Source organism: Haemaphysalis longicornis, unplaced genomic scaffold (genome assembly GCF_048455015.1).
Source record: "Haemaphysalis longicornis isolate Haplotype H1 unplaced genomic scaffold, Haemaphysalis longicornis Haplotype H1 scaffold_6, whole genome shotgun sequence".
Taxonomy (NCBI): Eukaryota; Metazoa; Arthropoda; class Arachnida; order Ixodida; family Ixodidae; genus Haemaphysalis; species Haemaphysalis longicornis.
Genome location: NW_027526407.1, coordinates 150,625,512 through 150,640,878, shown reverse-complemented (window position 1 = coordinate 150,640,878; position 15,367 = coordinate 150,625,512). Strand labels below are relative to the sequence as shown.

The 15,367-nt window shown below is 46.1% G+C and overlaps 1 protein-coding gene across 3 annotated transcripts in view; it reads left to right on the top strand.

Moving 5' to 3' along the window:
• Positions 1-597: 597 nt before the first annotated feature.
• The window catches only part of LOC144141202 (arylsulfatase B-like), a 95,328-nt gene continuing 80,558 nt past the window's right edge, over positions 598-15,367 (top strand). For 2 of the 3 annotated variants that reach the window (XM_077672765.1, XM_077672767.1), the window contains exons 1-2: positions 598-784; positions 7,261-7,377. In XM_077672765.1, the coding sequence (XP_077528891.1) occupies positions 773-784; positions 7,261-7,377 (129 nt within the window). In that variant the 5' untranslated portion in view covers positions 598-772. Of the gene's footprint in view, positions 785-7,009; positions 7,118-7,260; positions 7,378-15,367 lie in introns of all 3 variants that reach the window. The other variant, XM_077672766.1, reaches the window with a different exon arrangement.

Here is a 15,367-nt window from a genome sequence, read left to right as displayed (position 1 = left end):
AACACATAAACAGACTATTTCTGCGCAAATAATGAAATAGATTCTCCTGCGTACTGGAGTTGACATTACCTTCGAACAATTTTGCTTTGAGCACGCTATTGAATTAATTTACCTGAAATAGCTATTTTGTTAAATCTTGATTTTTTGGTAATATTATTAACGCTGCCCCCTATTTTCAAGCCCTTTTTTGGGAGCTGCCCTCATGTAACACCCATACAGGAACTTCCTTGAGAAAACATATAGGCATATAAATAAACTTCAAATTAATTAATTAATCAATTAAGTAATTAATTAATAATGAATGAATGAATGAATGAATGAATGAATGAATGAATGAATGAAACAAATAATTATTCCAATGGCGTCTCCGAAACTAAGATGGTATATGCGATTTTCTGGGGCCATTGCAGATGCATTGACGCCAGGGACTGTAGCCGTACTTTGTTTCAATGCGACATTGAAACCACTACACCGCATGCACAAAACCAAATAAAAATGCCCCAGCTGCACCGTCAAACAGCACCTGTGCCGACAACCCAGATTTTCTATGAATGAGTCGCTGACCCAAGCCAGCGGAAACAGCAGTAACGAACGCCGTCCATTGCGCACATGTGTGTTGCGCGGATGTCCGTAGCCCATTTTCGAGAACAATACCTGGGAAATGCATGAGTCCCGTTAGAAAAGACACACGCCGAAGACAACTGCTTTGGAATGACAAGCAGCGAATATTGATTTTTGTGCGAACCGTGAGGAGGCCGCAGTGACCGCAGGGATGCTACTTCAGGTAAGAAACTTCCCGTCTATTTAGTTTTCATGACATTGTGGTTTAAATGAGTGGTAGACTTACCGTTCTAAAATATAACGCATTCTTAAATCTCAATAGGCATGCCATGAATCACTTTGGACAGGCTAAGCAGTGAAAAAGCCTTAGGTTATAATCGAAGGAGTTTATCGGAGTACAAGTCCCAGAAACGTTCTTTTTTTTCTTTCTGCCTGCTTTCCACTAAGTTGCTCTACAGCTCAAACACACGGCATACAAAGCACAGTCGCGGCACTGCACAATGTTTTACACTGCGAAGTCAACTATCCCACCCGCCGCGGTGGCTCAGTGGCTAAGGCGTTGTGCTGCTGAGCGCGAGGTCGCGGGTTCTACTCCCCGCCGTGGCGGTCGCTTTTCTGATGGAGGCGAAAAGCAAAAACGCCCGTGTGTACGAGATTTCGACGCACGATAAAGATCCCCAGGTGGTCAAAATTAATCCGGAGCCCTCCACTACGGCGCGCCTCATTGCCTGCGTTGCGTCGGCGCGTTAAACCCCACAATCAATCAATCAATCAATCAACTGGCCCTGCAAATACGTCGTCGCAAGTGTATAATATAGACCACGCCACTTTTCAGGGATTCATAAAATGTAGGCGGAATTTCGATAGCAACCAAATCATTGAGCTGTTCAACCGTACAGCAGAAAACGTGTCTTTTGCAGGTGTGCTAGAAATTCTATTAGCAAAAGTACGTCATCTGCAAGCCTCAAACGGCTCACGTATTCTCACTTTACCCGTACTCCTATATTTTTCCAGTCAAGCTCCAGACATACTGTGAACAATTTGGGACACCGTATCTCCTCGTCGTACGCCCTTTCAAAATCAGGAATTTGTAGCTTCGCTTGTAAGGGATCCTGCCCGTATATTCGATATATACGTGCCTTCTAGAAGACTTCTCTAGGTGTCCTGTATTGCCTGGTGTTTTAATGCTTCTAGCACTGCTGCGGTGTGCACTGATACAAACGTTATTTGAACCCACCGCGGTGGCTCAGTGGCTAAGGCGTTGTGAAGCTGAGCACGAGGTCGCGGGTTCGATTCCCGGCCGCGGCGGTCGCTTTTCTGATGGAGGCGAAAAGCAAAAACACCCGTGTGTACGAGATTTCGGCGCACGTTAAAGATCCCCAGGTGGTCAAAATTAATCCGGAGCCCTCCACTACGGCGCGCCTCATCGTCTGTGTTGCGTCGGCGTATTAAACCCTACATTCATCATCATCAAACGTTATTTGATAGTCTATAAATGTCATGGAAAGGTGTTTAGTGTACTTTGCGGATTTTCCTATTACTTGACTGACGGCATAGATGTGATCCCTTGCTTAGTAGCCTTTCTAAACCCAGCCTGCTCATTGGGTTGTTGGTAATCTAGCCTGTCACTTACGCGGTTAACCATTACTTTGGTAAGTAGCTTATATACAACTGAGAGAAGCCTACTGGGTCTGTAGTTCTTAAACTCTTTGGAGTCCCCTTTCTTGTTTTAGCGTTTTCTAGTCTATGGGCGCTTTTAGAGACCGTAAGCATTCTGAAAATAAATCCGCAAGTTTTTTCAGTGCCGTATATCCATTTTCCTTTAAACCATCCACGGATATGCCGTAGTCAACTGCAGCTTTTCCTCTTGATGATGATGATTATGACTCTCTCAAAGGTTTTGGCACGTACCCACAAGGGGAGATTGGCCAGGGCTCAATCAGTGTTTGAAATACGTGAGGCCCTCAAAATACTAATTTATTTCAGGAAAGATGCCGTAAAAGGAAACTTCCTTATGAATAAAACACGAATTACTCATTGATTACTAGCCTTCAGCAATTTTAACGACCTGAAGTACAAAGAAAATCTTGAATTCAGTTACATATGTTCCTTTTTGCATACCCCAAATTTCTTGCGAAAATAGATAATAAAAGTGGGATCGATAAAGTCAACCCCAAGCGCTCAATTGGGTTCTTAAAAAGCAGTTGTCTAGCTTTTCAGAAACGGCGACAGTCGACAAAAAAAAAATTTTGGTTGTTTCAGGGACCTGGCACCGCACACATAGTTCCGTAGGTGAAACCCCTGATCTGAACAGACAGAAATTTAGCCTTGCAATTCTGCATCGCCGCTCGGTGAAGGTCACTTCGCATTGCCGAGAACCACAAAAATGAAAATTAAATGTTGATACTCTTCAAATGATTGAAGTGAGTCTGAACGAGTAACTTCTGAAAGACAATATCGTCTTAATCTTGAAGATGCAAAAAGAGCCAGATTAGGTATGCCGAATTGAACGCGAGCTGTGACAGCGAGATTAGCTAAATTGTCCGCTAGCTCGTTGCCCCTGATGTCCGTATGGCCAGGGACCCAAGACAAACGTACCTCATACACGTGTCTTGGAACAAAAAGCAGTAGTGTGCGGTACAATGGAGATTCGGAATAGGAGGTTAATGCCGATATAACTGATATCCAATCGGTTGATATGATGATTTCTGATACATGCTGCAGTACTTTGCATAGAGTGAGAGCTATTGCTGAAAATTCTGCCATAGAAATGGGTGTGTAGTCCGGGATTCGTAGCGAATAACTCCAATCTAGAGATTGTGAAGGAATACCAATTCCAGCTTTCTCGCCATTTTTGGATGCATCAGTATTAATCACAGAAGAAGCCGGATACACGAATAAATATTCATTTAAAATAGCGGGTAATTGAGAGAATGAGAGAAGTTTTGCAGCCGAAGGGAAGGGGTTTTGAAAGAAAAACACAGTTATTAACTCAATAGTGGATGCCCGAATAACTTCGTGTAGTTTACCCGAAATACAATCCAGGCATGTTTGAACGAATAGCACTTGGGGCAAATATCTTAGTGATATCTTAGTTTAAATAAAGCAAACAAACGGGCTTGATCTGGTGATCTGGTGAGGCGGAAGGACACCCAGTGCACCACCAGGGTGACAGAGTGGGCACCGTGAGGCGGGCCTAGAGATAGGGAAGGCAAGACCTCGATGGAGAGGCTGACAAAGGAAGTTCGAACGCAAACTTTGGATTCGACCAGCGCAGGCTACGGGCGGTGGAGCTTAATGCGAGAAGCCTTCGTCCTTCGTCCTAAGAAAGCTGTTGTGGATCACAATGTTCAAAAACGCCCGGCACCCTCTAGTAGACGACAAACCCCATGAAGATGGAGTCCTCCTTATATCACCAGGAGCCAAAATTCCTTCGGTTCGTCAGCACTTACGTTTTACTAAAGGTCGTTCTACTAAGGACACTCCGCCAACCCATCCGTGTTTATTCCGACTTGTCTGATGCTAAAACTGCAATGGCGTTAAAAATAATCGGAAAAAGCAGACGTGGTACCAAACCCAAGATTATGCTAAAGTTTTATGTAGCACTGTGCGACTTTAGACCACTGAAACGCGCCCACAACGACTTCCTCTGGATTTCCGTGACTTCTTTCCTCAACGCTATTTCTTAATGTCATATACCGAAGCTCAAGTCGCGGGGCTATCAGACATATGAGTGTCTCTAATTTTCCGGCGCATTCGAGATTCCCCATACCGACTGCAGGATAGTAAACGAAGACTCAACCGATAACGTGGCTGCTCAAATTGATTCTTGCGTACTGTTTGCATCGCCACTTTCCAAGCCAGAGCTGGCTTAGGTAATACATGACTGGTGCAAAATAGGCCGAACCGTCTTGTCACGGCGCTGTCAGTAATTTCGGTTTTCTGTTAATGCACATAATTATGAGTGTTTTCTTCCTTGTGAAACATTTTAAAAATGACACTTTTGCACGCACAAAAATGTCGACTGCTTCAACCATACCTTCCTTGGGTGTATTGACTGATGGATTGCCCACCTATGTATTGTCCATGGGTGCTTTTCCCCGTTATGATGAGCTGCGAATTCCGAGGGATGCTTTTCTAGCCGTTTTCATGCCAACCAGGATACGAATATTTTCCTCCAGGCTCTTGCCACTGTTGCCAACCGCAGGGAATTCAGGCAGCCGTATGCATGATCGTCAGTGCTGGCTTTCAGCAGTATTTCAGCAGTGTTCAGCAGTATTTCCCGGGAAATAGAATGCATTGTATTTGGACTCATTTCACTTTTTTGCCACCACCGCAGAGGTCGAAGGATTGAGAAATCACAGATACAATAGATGAGACTTATACTAGACTGTCCAATTATGCATACACAGGATGCAAAAGTAGAAGACGCCTGTAAAAAAAAGAATAAATACTTCGTTATATAAAAAGGCGTGAAACGAAATGACTCAATCCTACGTTTAAATCTTGGTGTGCCATCTAGCGGAACTAATCTCAATCATGACGGTTGCATCCCCCGAAGAAGCACAGCCTAGAACCACCTTTCCGCCGCCATCGCCTCCATCACGGACATATATAACTGCAAGGCCATCAGCCATCAAGAAGTGCTGTAAATGTATTGTTTCCACACGTTCAGTTGTTGTCAAACCCCGCTTCTACTAAGAAGCGGGGTTTGACAAGAACTGAACATGAGGAAACAATACATTTACAGCACTTCTTGATGGCTGATGGCCTTGCAGTTATATATGTCCGTGATATATGTCTGTAACACCCTCGGGCCCTGAACGAAGGTAAATGAAATAAATGAAATGAATTATTATTTACCGAGCGTCTATCGAGGGTATTCGGCGAGCATAATTAGGGAGAAGAGGATTACGAATTATTTGGGAATGCGTAGACATTCTAAGGGGTCCAGATGACATTGTATGAGTATGTAGTAAACAATTGTATAAACAAAAGAAGGCGTAGGTTTGGTCCCCAGTATGGAAGCGTGTTTTTCTCCACTTTTTTGTGCTTTCCTAAGATTGAATAGAAACCTTTAACTACAGCAATACCAATATTATTAAAAATAAAAAATTCAACTATTCTTGGCATTCTTAACTTAGTTTTTTGTATTAATCAACAAGCCTATCATTCCTATTTGTATTACAATTCAAGCATAGAGCGGGGCTCGATTCTGGCATCCTTTATGGCAAAGGTTGCATAGCATAAGAGAGATTGCGTCCATTCTACTGCTCCGGGCAGGCGGCAGACGCTGTAGTCACGGCCCGCGGCAAAAGGGAGGTCGCCTTTACCCTGAGTTGTTAAAGGAGCCATGAACAGAAAATGCAAGTTGGTTTTATTCGAAAGATTTCGTGTTTTATAGTGCCCCCAGCGCTTGTCCGGATACAAACGGTGCTTTATTCACTAACAAAGTAAACAATTTAGGTCAAAATTTTGATTTTCCCGCTCAATCGTGCGTTTTCGTGGTCCCAAGTGACATCACGGGAACTGACCGCTCTGCAGCCTAGAGTACCTTCATTCACGCATCCGCCGTACAGGGTAGAGACACGTAACGCTGGCGCCGCCATGTTCGGTTGCTCGCTCACCGCCGAAGCAAGTCATTGTGTCAAAACCGCGCTAAAATTATCGCCGTAACGCGGTTTACTGAAGAAGTTTGAATCATATTGTCTGTTTCGCGTTGCTAGGTCTCGTGGGAAACTAAAAGAATAACGCGTTGAGCCCGTTGGCCCAATTGCGGCGGCACGGGACCGTTCAAAAATTGTCTCCACCCTGTACAGCGTGTTGGTTTGTTCCCGCGTTTCTTTACGTTCCGTAACCTAGATGGCGCCACCATACCGTGGCAAGCGTTTGGTTTGTTTTTGCCCGCATTTAAACCTGGCTTGTTTTTGTTCTGGGAGAAAATATTCGTTCCCTGAAACAGTGCTCGCTCGACAAATGGGGTCACGTAAGACACCGTTGCTTGCGTCAATCGGCCAGTGTCGTCTGAGACAACCCCAAGCCCCGTAGTGCTGTGCAGCTAAACCAAAGCATGCTGTCCGCAGTACGAACAGCAGAACGCATCAGTAGTTCTATGTTTACAAGTGCTTTGGTAACTTCCACTGTTTGTCCCATCATTCTTATTGCTTTGTAAAGAATGTGCCCTAAATTTAAGCGCAAATCGCTCGTTCGTCTAGTTTGTAAGCTCTACCTAATTTGCGTCTGCTTCTGCCAGCCTCCGCCAATCGCAGAGCTTAGCCCATGTGACATCACAGGTTCTGTTGCGGGAAATGAGCTGGTGGGTCGCATGACCATTCCCGTTTTTCCTAATTATGTAGCTTATTTGAGCGAAGTTTACGTTAAAAGTGGTGTCAGTATGATTCTAACGAGACAATCTTTTGAATGAACCAAACTTGTGTTTTCTCTTCAGGGCTCCTTTAAAGTGGCACAGGCTACCACCCTCAAGAATAGGATACAGCGCACTTAATAGAAGTGGCCAAAGGCGGCAAGAAACACAGTCGCCCAGATAGCCCAATTCGTAAGGCATCTTATATACAACGAATATAAATCGGGATTTCATAGTTCGGGGTAATTTGTGCGTACATTCCACTTCGAATTTATTGTGTGAATTACAACAGCGCTGTTTTGTCGACAAAACCTCTCTTGCCCTCTCTTCTTCAGATGCCTGTCCGAACGATATATCTAGTATATGCACTTCTCGGTGCGGTGAATTCGGCCGCAGCTGGAAAATACTACGCCAAGCCGCCTCACATTGTCTTCGTCCTTGCCGATGACCTGGTGAGCGACAGAAAATGTATCGTTCAAAACTAACTAAGTAGCCCTTTGAACGAAGTGAACTTGTTAAAATGACAGACATTGCATACCTTGAAAAGTATCATAGGCGTCAACTTCGTGGGGGCAACAGGGCGCGTGCCTCCACCGAGCTTCCCCGGTGGGGGCGTCGCCCCCACCGGGGAAGTTCGTGTGGAACTCTCTCCGTCCGGCCAGCCGGGGCCATCCTATTGATAGTTGGTGAAACCTGTAATGACCTCGCAGCTAGTGTCACTATACCGACCAGTACGCACCCGCTCTTTGCACGCTCTAAAGCGGTAACTACCCCTGACAACTGACATTTCGCCGGCGTTACAAGAGAAACATCGACGTCTCTCAGGCCCCTTCGACGCAGTGGCACAGGAAAACGCGTCTTTCAATACTCCCATACAAATTATCGGCCTTTCTGCTGGCAAGACCGCAAAGGTGCGGCTCTCCGCCCGTTGTGCGCTTAATTAAATTTGCGACATCTCGGTTTTCCCAGAAAAACAATAAAAGCGTGAACGTCTTCCACACAACCCTGGCTGGGTGCATAAGCGGTCCCAGAGACTGTTTTTTTTTTTCTCTCTTTTTTTTTTGGGGGGGGGGGGGGTGCGAATTTCGATACCGAAAAAACAGTAAAAAAAAGGACAGTAAAAACAGTAAAAAAGCAGTAAAGTCGAAATAAGAGGGCGATGCTCCGCATCATGCAGGTGTAGCGGTCCCCTTTTCCGAAATCAGTTAGGGGCGAAGAGGCTTTATTGCACCTCTGAGGATCTTTGACTTGTTCCCAAGCCTGCGCTCCGCGCATAAACGTGACGTCAAAGGTCGCACCCCCACTACAAATCAGTCGATGGCCTAAAACCGTTCGTCGTGACGCACGCGGAACGTCCCGAAATGCCGCATGCTGACAGGACCCTCCGATACCCAAACGGCAAACGAACACGCACCCGTGATGCCTCGGAAGCTGCCGGCGAACTGTTCTCGGAATGCGTCCTGAGCCGTGCGCGCACGCACACACACGGTTCGTAGAAACGGTGAGGAAGCTGGAAAGGAGGCGGCCGGTGGGGAAGCGTGCGGCCTTCAATCCAGTGGGACACAGGGAAGCCGCAGTAACCCAACGATCCAGCCTCCACGCAGTGTAGGCATCGGCAAAGGCGGAAAATGGGGCCGGCCGGCTGTTCTGCGGACCCCCCATCAACTAGTAAAGGAAGCGACTTCTTCGAAACAAGTGCACGTGGTTCGGCGGCCACGGTTGCAGCCTCGATAAAGAACCGCTCCCCTCCTTGCGCCACTTCTGCGGAGGAGGCGATAACCATGCCGGCGTGTGCGCGTATGCGGTGTAACCTTACGCGAGGGCTGCTAACCTCGCAACTACGAGGTTAGCGGCCCTCGTCTTAGAACTAAATTCATTTGAATTCAACAATGAGTACTTTCGGCAAGTTAGTGGAACCGCCATTGGAACCAAGATGGCACCAAGCTACGCCAACCTGTTTATGGGGAAGTTAGAGGCCACATTCCTGTCTGAACCCACTTAAAACCCCTCCTGTACAAAAGGTACATTGACGATATCTTTTTTATTTGGACCTACAACGAGGACGAGCTCCTCCACTTCATCGACTGTTACAATTCTGCACACCTGAACATCAATTTTACTCACACCTACTCTCAAGAGAGCATAAACTTCCTGGATGTGACCGTGTAAATTGAAGACGGTGAACTCACGACAAAGCTGTATCGGAAGCCAACGGATCGCCAGCAATATCTGTATTACCAAAGCGACCACCCACGTCACTGTAAAAATAGCATTCCTTATAGCCAGGCCCACTGTTTCAAACGAATCTGCTCAAAATCGGAAGATTTCACTACCAACGCCAAAAATTTAAAAACCATGCTGGAGGGGCAGGGGTACCCAGCGCGTGTAACTGATGACGCCATAAAAAAGGCCAAAGCACTCAACCGCGTGGACCTAATTGCGAACCGTCCCCCACAACGCGACTTACAACGAACAGACATATGCTTAACGTACAGCACCAACTTTCCTAACGTAAAAAACATCTTGAAGCGGCACTACAACATTCTCGAACAAAGTGAACGCCTCAAACGGGCGTTTCCGTCCGTTCCAGGCGTCGTCTACCGACGATCCCGGAACCTCAAAGACACACTCGTGAACGCATATATGTCCGCGTATAATGTCCGCGTATAATGAATGCCGGCCATGCCTGAAACCGCGGTGCCTTGTCTGCAAGACAATTTGCAACAGACAAGCACTGCTCAAAGCTCTAACTCAGGGTACTCTTTAAAAATTCGCGGGAACATGACGTGTGACACTTCCAATGTGATTTATTTGATTGAATGCAATGTGTGTCGAATGCAATATATAGGGCAAACAGGGACCTCTTTCAGGCTCCCGTTCAATAATCACAAAGCGCACGCCAAAACGCGCCCGACCCTGCCCCTCTCCAGACACCTCACCCTTCCAGATCATTCTTTCGATAAACTAAGCGTCACGCTCTTAGAGACGGGGTTCAGGTCGAACCGGGAACGAAAAAAACGTGAATCATACCTCATATACCGATTCACTATAATCAAAAAAGGTATAAATGAGGACCCAGGCACACTTGCAGCGATTAAAACATTGTCATCTACCTAACCGTATCAGTGGCGCTGTGTATGTAGCCGGAGCCGGACTCTCGAAATCACATGCACGTGAGCGTTTGTTCAGTGGATTTTTCCCACATTGCTGATGACTTTCCGTTTTGTTTTCATTTTTCTTCCTTCTCTCCTTTTCCGCTCTCGTGTTCACTCCTATCCTTTTCTCGTTTTTTTTAATTTCTCTTTTATAATATTGTGTTATAACTTTGGAAACCTTTTCTAAATCTCCATCACAATCTTACAATTAAGTAATGTTGCTTAGTACCGGTGCTGTTTCAGCAATAACTTCTGTTTACCTTCTCCCCAAAACACGTGTTCAAAAATTGGTTGTGAGATTTGAAACGTTCAATTGGATATGGCGCATAACATGGAAAATAAGCAATACAATTCTCTCGAGCGCACATATCTTTGCCGCTGTTATCACTATTCGCCCCCGCGGACTGGTTACATTTTTGACGGCTTGCAAATCTATTTTTCCCTCCCTTGCACCTACAGTCGTCTTCTAAGCCGGGCTACCCAAGGAGGTTGTATACCTCCTTGGGGCTACCGAACCACGGCCGCTGGATGAGAGCGCACGCAGTGCGCCTTTCATCCAGCGGCCGTGACCGAACCATCGCTTATGGTCAAAAGATCCAAAGAGTCAAAAGATCCAACGAGTCAAAAGATCCAACGCGTCAAAAGATCCAATATTGGACCTTTTGACTCTTTGGATCTTTTGACTCTTTGGATCTCTTGACTCGGAATCCCGAACCATCGGGGTTTATTTTCTCCGTTTTCCCCTCCATCCCGTCGAGCAGCTTGCGTTCTGGTTTGGCTGTTCCCCCGCACCCCCCCCCCCCCCCCGCATCCCCCACTCAACGGAGGGGAGACACCGACGACGCACGGGTTGTCGCTGAGCTGCAAAGTGGCAGCTCTTAACAAAGACCTGAAAACTCGGCCTAGCGCCCCGTTCTCGGAAGGCGTCCGTCCGGCGAGGGAACGGTGGAATGGTGGCGGACCGTTTCCTTCTGCACGACCACAAAACGTCCTTTAATTGTATCAGCTCCGGGAAAGGGCCCATAAACGGGGTGTAAAATGCCTTGTTTGCACTTTCCGAACATATGGCAGGACACTCGCTTTCAATCAACGGAAACGCGATCCCTCCGAGCGTCTGGGCGTTTGCATGGTGACGGCTAGCGGCGGAAAATATATTGCCTTCTCTCCTTTGTTCTACAACCCCACTTTCGGGCGCTGTTGATCTTTTCGCGTTTCCGCCACCACTCGAATTCCTGTTCAGTGCTCTTTCGTCTCCCTTCCTTACTTTTTTTTTTCAACTATCTTGGCGTCTCTCTCTTCATTGTTTATTTTTTGTTCATTTTTTGTTCATTCTTATAATAAGGAAGATTCCCGCTTCGTGTTTGTGTTATTCACGTATGTTTGTGTGTGGTATCGTTTTCCATTCGTAAACCCGGTTTCCACTCTCGACATATATGCTCTGTTCCGAAGCGACCGAAGCCATCATTCCCGTAGAAGACTTGTCTAGATGTCGAAACGTCGAAATAAACCCTCCGCTGTTGCTGTTACCGAGGTTTCTTACTTTGTGTTCACCACGCCTTCGGCCCCATCGCCAGCATGCCAGTTATATATATATATATATATATATATATATATATATATATATATATATATATATATACTCAAGATGAAGACTGGTCCCGCAGTCGAAACGTCAGTAAACCACTGTTTTTGTTTTTAATCGTGCGTCTACCATTTTCTCAAGTATTTTTTCTGGCTCCTCGAGAAGTTTTCTTTTACTGCTTATATATATATATATATATATATATATATATATATATATATATATATATATATATATATACACCTGTGTATTTGCCCCCACCGGGAAATTGAAAACGCTACGCCTATGAAAAGTATGCCGGCTCCCTTGAGGGTAACGAAATGGCTTCCCCACTTTAGGGCATTTAAAGTTTGCTGTAATCAAATACGTAAAAGCGACGAAACTGAGTAGAAATTACATGAAACTTGGATGCCTCGTGGACTTACCGATATCGGCCATAATCAAGGGAACCAGAATTTCAGCCGTTGCATGCAACTATGGGAATTGCAACTTGACGATGAAATACCTTGAGCACGATGCCTCTCGCGTCCACATAAACTACTAGGAAGCCCAAGCACTTCTTATTGGTTGTGAAAAAGAGAAAAGGTTTTAAGGGGGACTCACCTGATGACGCTCCCACGGGACTAACAAATTCGTGACACACGGCCTTAAAGGGACACTGAGGTGAATTTGTCAAGCTCCGGTTTGTCCTGCACTGCGTACTCTGGTTCAAATTACCACACTTTTTATCGTTTATCCGGTTTACAATTCGGCAATTATTTTATAAAGCTGCAAAGAAAAAAAACTACCATGCGAGGCCTGTGCCGGCCAACGACAAGAGGAGATGCACCTTGATTGGACGATGTCCAAGGTTAGCATTCAAACAAGCTTCGGTTTCGGTTTCGGTATGTAGAACAACATGTTTGACATCCGACGGCATTGTTGTATGGGCATTCTCGATATCTTAGTAATCATCGTAACGCGCTTCTGCCATGTTTTCAGTTCTAAAATGCCTACGATAAGCCTCTTAGGACAGCTTGGAATCGCAGCAATCACTAGCCGAGGCCTACGCGGTGTATGAACGCCCTCCGCGTCACCGCAGACGCTCAAATGTTATGCGCTTTTCCCGCATATTCGGAGCTTGCCTCACTCATGCCTGTATCGTAAAAAGCGTGCTCGCACCAGGTCAAGAATCTGCTTATTCTGGCCTGTGCCCACTTCCCACAAGTAGTCGGTGCTTGTGGCAAGAGCACGCCAACGAGAACCCGCTAGTGGGTCAGAGTCGGTCTGCGTGCGTTCTGCGTACTCGCTCGTGGGGCAGTGAACGTTACAGCCCAAAAATGGTGAACTCAATTTAGAAAACATCGGCCGCAAACTAAAAAATCAGCTTACAAAAAAAAACATATACCCTCGGGGATTAGAACTCGCAACTTCCAAAACAATATCCCTAGCGCTTCGGACCACTCGGCCACGCGCCAGCGCTGCCGAGGTTGGATATATAAGGCACATAATGTACAACTAGTTTACACTTTTATTTAGTTTTAGCTTTTCAAGTATCTTAGGTGACTATTTTCTGTTAGCGCCCGTGCAGTAAGCGTCCCCCAAACTTCCACAATATCGCACGTCTAGCCATTGCATTTCTTAGACGGAAAAGCGTTCGCAGATGTCAGGCCATGCTGCTCACCGCTGTGCTTGTTCACCCAGCGCAAAAAAGTGCTTCCTGCTCTCTAGTTTTGCGCTGTACGGTAAACGTTTCAGTTGATTTTTTTCCTTTGTACCTATACTGACTTCGCTGACTCTTCTCCCGCCTTCAAGTGGCCTTCGATTTTCCTACTAGCGTACTGCAGTCAGCGAAGCGTCGCATGTGAATTTGTGCAGCGCTTGTTTGGAGCGACCCGGACTCGGAGCTTGATACAGTGTACAAACTAACAAAGCAAAGAAAGGCACATTTTTCCATTCAAAAACGTGATGTGGCTTAGTTTCAATTGAGCGAGCGAATTGCGACGACCCGTCGGCCGCCAGCGGACTAAACGCTGGGCCGACCGACTCTGTCGGAAGGTCGGCGAGCAGTGCAGTAGCGCAGCCGATTGCCAGCTTATCTCCTCCTGACGTCACACCAAAGCGCCACAGAAAATGGGCGAGGGTGCTGAGAGGCGGACAGCATTTTCGAATTGTTTTTTATACTAAAACTTGGCCGCGTATCTGCTCCTTTCGTTTCAAATGTCGACAAAAGACAATAGTCTTTATCGACTTTTGCAAAGTAAATGCCTGCCTTCGCTTTCCCGCTCACCTCCCACGTTGTTCCTCTTGCGTAGCGCTCCTGCCAAGCTAAAGACCTAAAAACGACAAAGGTTTGCTTAACTCATTTTAAATTTACCGCGTTCCACTGCTTCAGGCCGGGTGTCTCGATGCCGACGCAGCCGTACGGCGAAGACGCGCGTGAATCAAGGCGCCCTACTTCAACGTTTATAGAACCATGTTTCCCTACTCCACGTGCGTTGCAACCAGAACGTGGAACCTATCTAGTGGAACATTTCGTAACTTTTGCCGGTTGATTTCTTGAAATGGCGCCTGAAGCTATAGTGGCGCGGGTGACAGCGCGCGACAGCAGAGTGAATTCTTTTTCTGCAGTTCGTGAAGTATTTAATTTCGCAAAAATCAAGCATGTATGATTTGTATAAAGAAACATTGCAAATATCGTTTCTGTATTAATTTTTTGTGATATATTTGCTTAAATTCTTGTTCTTCTTCAACAATGTTGACAAGTATGAACATTACACCGGATTTAGAGGGGTAGATTTAGCTGTGACTATATAAGACTATTGCGCAGGCATTGTTTTACTTTAGCCGTGTGGCTAAATCGAGCCACAGACAAACAGACAGACAGACAGACAAACAGACATACAGATAGACCAAAATTTGTGGGTTTAAGAAGCCCAAGAGAGACTATCGTCTTTAATAAATTCGCGTAAACCATCTTACAGTGGTCGAAACATGGCCTAGGGACTCCGGATTGCAGTTTGCGCTAGTAATGCCGCAATGTTTACAAATCACTTCACTGTCCCTTTAAAAAGCGTCGTGTGTCAATAGGAGAAGGTATGCAATTCTATTGTAATGTTCCAAACGGTGTAGTTTGCTTCTTTTCGAGATTTACCACTTATATAATGAAATGAAAAATAATCAACAATCACATTGTGGTACCTGAACTTTTTACTAGATGGCGCTAGCAGTCTGGCTAGTGAGATTTTTAAGTACAGAGCACTTAAAGGGGTCCTGAAATACCTTCCGCCGATGCATGGATCTACATGTAACCAAATAAGACAATGTATCAGCAATCTCCTCCCGCAAGAATTTTGTTAAAGCGATGAGTATTAGCTGAGAAATCGTAAATCAAAAACCGCGCATTATCGTCGCGCCGCGTTTCCTCCTCTTTTCAACTGTTGACGGCGCGCGAGCACTGCCTCCCATGATGCTGCGCTAGTCAGCGGTGACGTACTTCCGCATTACGCTCCTCCGACTGCCGTCTGCTACGGGCAAGTTTTGTTGACACCATGAATTCCGCACTCCGCTCAAGGATGGATAAGCGAACGAAAAATCTGGCCGCATGTGTGCGGTGGCCTGGCCTTGCCCTTTCGCGGTGTGCGTTGTTGCAGTGCAGCACGTGACTTTTAATCGGCGGCGAACTCGCAGCCGCTGGGGAGGATCTTGCGCTCGGTCCCTTTCATG